Genomic DNA, 8,417 nt, shown 5'->3' with positions numbered 1-8,417 from the left:
TTACCTGGCTTGTTATAAAATGACTTAAAAGAGAGAGAGCAGAGAAAATAAGTGAAGGCAGCAATAAGTGAGTCATCCTTTTAAAAATATTAAACAATTTAAATACTCATACTATTGCTCATGTTGCTAATATAATAATATTTAGCTCTGTAAGCCTGATTTAGATCATAATACTTTATTGAACCTTTAGACAAAATACAAAAGAAAATCATCATGTTTGATACATCTGGCCTACTGTATATACAATATGGTATGATATAATGCAAATGTAGCTCACATTCAAGGAGGAAAAAACAGGCCTAAGGAAAAATATGCAATTTGGTTAGTTTTGTAATTTATATGTGGCTAAAATAAGCTGAAATTCTGATGCAAATTAATGAGATCTTAATAACAGTAACAGACATACAAAAAGGCATTTCAATTGTCCCAATAATATTGTAGTAAGATATTAAATGCCTTTATGAAAGCTCGTTAGTTTTAACTGGGGGGCAAAATGTAATATTAAGAATTCCAAATAAATAAATAATTATTCTTCGAAAGCCAGTTGTATCATATTTGATACATTTTAACAGCATAAAAAAAATAAGATTAATAGATAATCATGTAAACTTAAGTTGAAATATTGAAGTATTAATGACAAAATAAAAGTCATGTTTCATTTGTAAGAAATTATGAAAGATTTCACAGCAAAAAGATGTGTACTATAACCTGAAGATGGATATGTGTATTTACAGGCCTTGGAAATTCATGTATTAAATTGGCTTTAATATATGTGTGTGTGTGTGTGTGTGTGTGTGTGTGTGTGTGTGTGTGTGTGTGTGTGTGTCTGTGTCTGTGTGTGTGTGTCTGTGTGTGTGTGTTACAACAACTCATTCTATATTCTCATTTATTAGTTCTTTTTTTAGACGTATTCTTCAACCTGTAGATCTCAGTATGCCCCCAGGAGTCAGCGAATGATCAATGCACTGTGGTTTTGCCCTGCATGACACAGCCAATCCATCATGCAACAACAGACCCCGGTTGAAACTGTGGTCACGCTTGTCTGGTAGAGAGTACATAATTCACAGTTGATTTGCTTGCTTCTGGTGGTCAGAGCTCAGTGATGTGAGGAAAGGGTGGTCACATTTTCACGCATTGATCCAGCAAACTGACATTATACCAACAATCGCAGATTGCTGCTTATTTATTTATACTTCACAGGCACATAATAAATAACAGATTTAATGTTATAATTATCACACACCAAAAGGAAGCTTATCAAAATTATAAGGTTAAATGATCAGAATAAAGACATGACTGTTGCAAATCTGAGGACAGGAAACCCATTATTAGTACACTTCAGCTGGGGACTGCATATGTATTAGCAGTCTAATGAATTCCTCAGGAACATCTCTACATCCTGTTGAAGTGATATTCTGATCATTGGCATATAGTCTAACAATGGTCCGAATTTAAAAATTCAAATCAATAGTACATCACAGCCACAAAACAGCACAAAGACTGGCTTCACAAACCCGCCCAACACCAATCAAAGCCTACACATGCTCATTACAATCTAAGGTAGAACTACATCGGCATGGAAATAGGTTGTTTTAACAAGACATTCATGGTGCAAAGGAACAGAGAGCGGGTCTCTTCATTAGTTTATGAGCATATGGAAATTTTATCTACATACCTTACCATTCTCAAGCTGAAAATTTTCTTCCATTCATTCTGTAACTCAGTTTATGTTAATGTTCATTATTGAATGTCAAAATCTTTTTATTAGTCCAAAAATATTATTTTATATCATTCAACATTTCAACAAGTGAAAAAAGAAAATGCTTGGCTAAATTGCTAACATTTCCAATCTGACACATTTAGTGAATCTTGCAATACTATGGTTATACATTCATGCCCTGAGAAATATCATAAAAACAGCATTCAATTCTTGTAATAGGTATTAAAATGTCATATCTGTCAGGATATATTACAGGAATATGGTTTAATCAACTAATTTACCTCCCTTCTGAAATACTGTAATAATAACAGAAAATGTTCATTAAAATGTTTTTTTTTTTTTTTTTTTCTTTCACTATTTAACTTAAAAATTACATGCACTCTTAAAAATAAAGGCTCCAAAAGGGGGTTTTGACAGCAGTGCCATAGAAGAACCAGTTTTGGTTCCCCAAAGAATGGTTCTAAAAAGAATAAAAAAAAATTTCTTAGTGTGAAGAACATTTTAATAATCTAAAGAACATTTTTCCACTGTAAAGAACCTTTTGTGGAATGAAGAGTTTCAATAATGGTTAAGGAACCATTGATGCCAATAAAAGAACCTTTATTTTTAAGAGTGTAGTATATGATTATCACCATAACCAATCGATCCTCTGAATGATGGGTCAAATTACAGGCAATGGATAAGAAACATGGAATTTTATAAATCAAAATGAGCACCAGTCTGTATGTTTTCCTTGCTTAAAACAGGACTTTTATTATACTTCTGGCATTTCTATACAACATACTTTTATCTAAATAATCACTATCCAAAAATGGGAAAAACACAGTCTAAATTCATTTTTCTTTTTAAATGGAGTGTAATGAAGCAGTCCAAAAAAAAAAAAAAGGAGCAAAGGTCTATCAGTGTGTGTGTGTTTTGCGACATTTGGCTAGGGTCTCTCTCTCAGTGTGTGGTTGTGAAGTGGACTGATTTTTGAGCACCGATGGATTGCAGGGCTAGAACTCGCTGAAGGCGTTTTCTGAGCTCACTTTCAAATGCCTGGACCAGTGCTGATGTCCTTTCACTGTCCCAGTGCAACACCTCCATCATGACCTCCACTCCATGCCCTGCCCCCATCTGTATAAAAATGCATCCATTTGAGACAGATATACTAAATGATATGCTCTTAAATAACCAAACATAAAAATGTACCTCTTTTATTACATAATATATAATAATATTAGGATTAGGTTTTCAAAATCACTTAATTTTATAAACTGTGAACAGACTGATTATATTCTCTTGTGGCTTGTGGTCATATGAAAAGAGCGAGTGACCCCTACTGACATATGTTTTAAAGTTCAGTCAAAATGAACTCTATGCAACATCTACTTCTCACAAACCAATAAATAATAACCAATAAAATCAAGTCCTGCCTTACTTTTTCCAGTTGAACACCTTGAAATGTTGTATTACGCAGGTAAAATGGGCTTTGAATGATGTTCATGTTGGCTTCCGCTGTCTAGTGTAAAATAATATGCTTGGATTTTACACCATTCTTAAGAAATTGTGGGAGGTGTTAGAACACTGCAAGATGTCATACCTGTAGCTCTTCATTGGACATTTACCGGTTTCATTTACTGGTCTCTGGGTATTTTTTTGTCCTTTAGGACCATGAGTGTTATGGAGCTGAACCCCACCTGCACCCCATCTGTTTCATCTCTAGCGCCTGCAGCAGTGAAAGTGGTTAACGTCCTGAAAGCACTGGAAAGATTAGGGCTGTCACAGCAACAGATAAGCTGTAGATCATCCAAGCTGCCACTTTTCTTCATTCCACCAAGTAGCTACTGATAAAATGAACTTGTATGAACTGGTACAGCATTTAGAAATGGCTCAGTGATGCCATCTAGTGGAAGAAGAGTGAGAGCAACAGTAAAAGAATAGTTCACCCTAAAATGAACATTTCCTGAAAATTTGCTCACCCTCAAGCCACCCAAGATGTAGATGAGTTTGTTTTTTATCAAAACATATTTCTAGAACTTTAGCATTACATCACTAGCTCACCAATGGATCCTCTGCAGTGAATGGGTGCCGTCAGAGTAATCATTTAGTAATGATAAAAACATCACAATTATTTACAAATAAGCCAAATAACTCCAGTCCATCAATTAACACGTTGTCAACTGAAAATGCATTTTTGTAATAAAATGTTTTCAACTCCAAACTGTTTTTGGCTAAAATAGGAGTGTTCTATTCATAAAACTGCTTTCTCTGTAAATAAAATAATTCTAAACAATATGTCTGATGTCTATGATTTTGATATGGGAGAACAGCAGAGGATGGAATTTTTCACTGTTGGAAACGTTATTATGGATTATGGGTATTCTGGAAAGAAACTGGTTATTGAAAACTTAAAGTTTAAATGCCCTATTGGTGAATTTGTATCTTACAAACACATAGCTTTTGCCTTCACAAGACATTAATTGATGGACTGGAGTCATGTGGAATGCTTGTGGATTACTGTGATGTTTTTATCAGCTGTTTTGACTTTCATTCTGATGGCACCCATCCACTACAAGAGGATCCATTGATGAGTAAGAGATGTAAAGCTACATTTTTTTTTAGTATTTCTTCAATGAAAGAAGAAAAGAAAAAGACTATGGATCTATTAATTTAAATAACTGCTGTGACTTTACTTGGTGATTTTTCTTCTATTGCTATTAGGCTATCTGAAACACATTCTGTTCTTCTGGGTCCCAGGTGCCTTCTTGCTCCATGGCTTTCAAACAGAGCCTCAGTAACTCTTTGGACTGTCTCTTTTCTTCCCTGTAATATTGTCACCATCTTTGACAATGCACCACAAAACATTTAAAATAAATATGTTTCGGCTTCTGTGTTTTAAAATGTGCTGATCGAATCCGTAACGGTTCAGTGGCCTACTGGCCTTGCGATGTGAAGTGAACGAATCGATTTTTAGATCCGAATCTTTTAAACGAATCGTTTGAACTGATTCACAAAAGATATTTTGTTTATTCCAAAACGTTCTCTTTTTTCAGACTTAAAGAGCCACACAGATGGGAAATTAAAAATTACCTGTATTACAGTGTATGATGTAGCTGTCCATCTGTGTAAACAATGTGCAAATAATTAAACAAAAAAGTACACGATTTATAAAGTTTTTGGCTTCTAAAGTAAGGAGTCGACTCTGAATCGCTGAAACGAGTCGTTATAGATTTCAAATCTTTTCCCGATCTCTATGTACGTCACTAGGAGCACTTTGCATAATAATCTCCGCCTACCATGTTGGGAGAAACGGAACTCTGACCTGCCCCCCCACACAGGCGCTCTGGTTGGTGTGATAGCATCATGTCAAGGAGACCGTTTGTTTTATTTTCACTGCCAAAGAATGAAGATCAGAAGAACCAATGGCTAAAATTCATTTTCACCACAATACCAGAGCAGTACAACAAATCCCTTTTGTTGTGTTCACAACATTTCACTGATGACTGCTTTTCTAATCTCGATGAGTACAGCGGGATTTTCAAAGCCTTTGGCCATAAAAGATGGTTCATTACCAACTTTATTTAGAACAACGAGCATCTCCGAATCACAACTCTAAGTATGATTATGAAGTTATGTGTCTGTTTTCTCCCGATCGTCTTATCAGTATGTGTGCTGTCTGCAGCCTTTGTTTGTGCTGATCGTCATTTACAAACACGTCATTAAAATGAAGTGTAACTCCGTGAATACTCAACGAAGAGACATGAGAGATATATCTATAGAAAGCTTGACATGTCTGTTAAGTGCTGCTAACAGATATTCTGTGATAAAGTAATCCATATGAAAACAACGTGATGTCTGTTTTTCATGTCTCCCTTCGTTATCTAATGTGAACGCGCTATTCAGATTCAAACTGAAGCGCATGGCTTGAATACACCCACACAGAAGAAAAAGCAGCGAGGCTGTTCAAGTTTTTTATTTTACTGTTTGCTTCGCGATGAGAGGAACAAGACATAATTCACCCCAAACAGATGTTAACGCATAGTTTACCATGGGGGTGTGTGCGGAACAACCAATCAAACCTGACTATGTCAGTTGACCAATCAGAACACAGTATGCTACTGAAAGGTGGGGTTTAAGGAAACTGAATCTTTTGAACAGCTTCGCGCGAACCGTTTGGGGATCTCTGAGAATTGAGGTAATTTTAAAATGATATTTTGACAAAATGACAATGTTTTTTAACCTTGGATGGATTTAAACCTAATGTACAGGACTTATATACAGTGATAGGAAGCTTAGAATTTTACTGGCCCTTTAAATGACTGTCTAGAGAACATTAGTAAGATCAGTACAGAACTCTGCTACAAAAACCTGCTTTTGGGAAACAGGAAACCATTGGCCAGTTAGAGTATGCAGCATAAATAGAGGGGTGCAGGTACAGTAAAATTCAGCAATAAACTTTAAGAGAAGTTTACTTTTGTTACATGATCTTACAGTAGGCCTAGATGAAAAGCACTAGAAGAGAAAAAGTTCAAAAACCAAAGAACAGAATATATTACAGTTTTTCACGATTGCTTACACTAAAATTCAAAATAACACACAGCTAGTGAAACCATACACTCAAAGAGCAAAACCTCAGCCCAGATCTAACTTATTCGCAAATTCTCAGCATCACACTTTTTGAAAACACTAAACACATTGTTTCGTAAAAACATTGAACACACTTCTCTACATTAGACGCAGAAATCTAACATTATGTCACTTCTTTTCAATTTCAAGACACTGCTTTCCAAAATACTACACATATGAACTTATTGATCAGGTATGCAGACATTTAGGTGCTTAACTGTAAACTAAACAATCAAGGTGTAGGTACTATAAAAGGCTAACTGGGGAATTTTTGTCTTCAACAAAAATGAAAGGCGGTGGTGCAGGAAGAGGAATTGGGAGAAACATCTTTGGCCAGAGATCTCTTTCGAATATCCCGGGTCAGCGTGGTAGTAACATCACAATATATGCTGCAATCACACAGAATGGGGTCCTCCACTGGCATGCCAAAATGGGTCTTACAACACTGACCACATATGTTTTTAGACAGACTAAGCAGTGAGATGATGCCAAGGTGTTGTTTACTCATCTCCACAAAAGTTTGAACCGTATGGATGGTTTGGGAAATTGTGTAAAATTAATCAGTTATAGTACTAGCAATCGAGAAAAAAAAACTGTAATATTCACTTTGAACTCGTTCTTTGAAACGAACAGTTCAAAAGAACCGATAAATGCAAATGACTCGAATTTCGTATGAATAGTTCAGACTGAAGTAATCGAGCACCGGGGGAGTGTTAGCGTCCTTAGCCTTATGGCTAACAGCCCTGAGAAGATGGCATCCCCGGATCAACCTGACCACCACAATCAGGTAGCTGATAACGTTCAGCCAACTAACAACATGCATTAGATTTTCCCGCCGTGGATTTGCAAAGTAAATGCACGACTTGTCACGCTTTAATTGTTAATAAGCTCATAATCTGGCAGTCCCATGTTGTTTTGAAAAAGTTTTAGCTGGTTTGCTAGCGCCCCGTTGACTGTCTCATCCATCCATGCAGTTAGACAGATGTGTGACAGGTGCAGGCCACAGAGAATAGCGCATACAGAAGATTCCAGTGCAGATATTAATGTGTCTGTCTCTGTGAAATAATACAAGCGCTATATAGACAGTTATCCAGTAATATTCAATCAGGGTCGTTGACCCTGAAAACATGACACATTCATCCCTCCATGTGCTCATATGTTTCAGTAAAGATCTCAGTTTTATCGGTTTACAGCCGACATAATAAGTATTATTTATGAAATGTATCAGCAAAGAATTAAAGGGATAGTTCACCCTGTCATCATTTACCCACATTCATGTTGTTCCAAACCTGTAACTTTGAAAAATAAGGGTATGTTAGAGAGATATGATACTTTAACATAATTCAGGGGTGATGCAAAATCAGTGATGTTAATGGGAGATTAATTTTAACTGAATTTGCATAAGAACGGATTGTAACCCTTGTTTCAGACTGTGTGCTTATATATTTTATATTTGTAATAGTTTATAATAAAAATATAGTTATAAATTATATTAATTGGCAATATTGCATACATAAAATTTATCACATTCATTCTTCTTAATAACCTACTTAAACTTTATTACTTATATTTTTCTTTACTCATCTTTATCTTCTAAAATTTTAATTCTGACTCATACTTTTAATCATTTAAAGTACTTTTAATTATTACAGCTTAAAATGTTCTAAATAAATCAACAATGAATTAAAGGGATAACAGTCTTTCATTATATTTTAATTGGGACATAAGTCCTGATGATCGGCAGAATGACATCCTCAATCACTATTCATTTCCAATACATCTTTTTTTCCATGGTTTTTATTTTATTTTTCTCAACTAATGACAGACTTTTCATTTTGGGGCTTGCAATCTTGTTAGCCAAACGTTCTTGTAATTAGTGTAATGTCTCAGCTTTAAGGCTAAGATGTGAATCATGCATGATAATTCCTGTGCATTTTTCTCTATTGAATACTGTTAATGGAAACATACGTTTTTCATAAGTAATTGCATAAGAAACCTATGAATTATATGAGTGTTCTAGATATGCTTATTTTTAAATTAGTTTTTTTGGAAGTGTGTTGAGGATGTCTGGTTTGTATTCTGTAAGTTG

At 35.2% G+C, this 8,417-nt stretch overlaps 1 protein-coding gene across 1 annotated transcript in view; it reads left to right on the top strand.

Moving 5' to 3' along the window:
- The first annotated feature begins 7,023 nt into the window (after positions 1-7,023).
- The window catches only part of LOC128011555 (peroxisomal membrane protein PEX14-like), a 93,385-nt gene continuing 91,991 nt past the window's right edge, over positions 7,024-8,417 (top strand). Inside the window, exon 1 of the mRNA XM_052594082.1 lies at positions 7,024-7,115. Coding sequence (XP_052450042.1) covers positions 7,059-7,115 — 57 coding nt within the window. The 5' untranslated portion in view covers positions 7,024-7,058. The remainder of the gene's footprint in view (positions 7,116-8,417) is intronic.

This window comes from Carassius gibelio, chromosome B23, assembly GCF_023724105.1.
Source record: "Carassius gibelio isolate Cgi1373 ecotype wild population from Czech Republic chromosome B23, carGib1.2-hapl.c, whole genome shotgun sequence".
Lineage (NCBI taxonomy): Eukaryota > Metazoa > Chordata > Actinopteri > Cypriniformes > Cyprinidae > Carassius > Carassius gibelio.
Note: the sequence above shows the minus strand (reverse complement) of the source record. Positions and strands in the feature narration are given on the sequence as shown.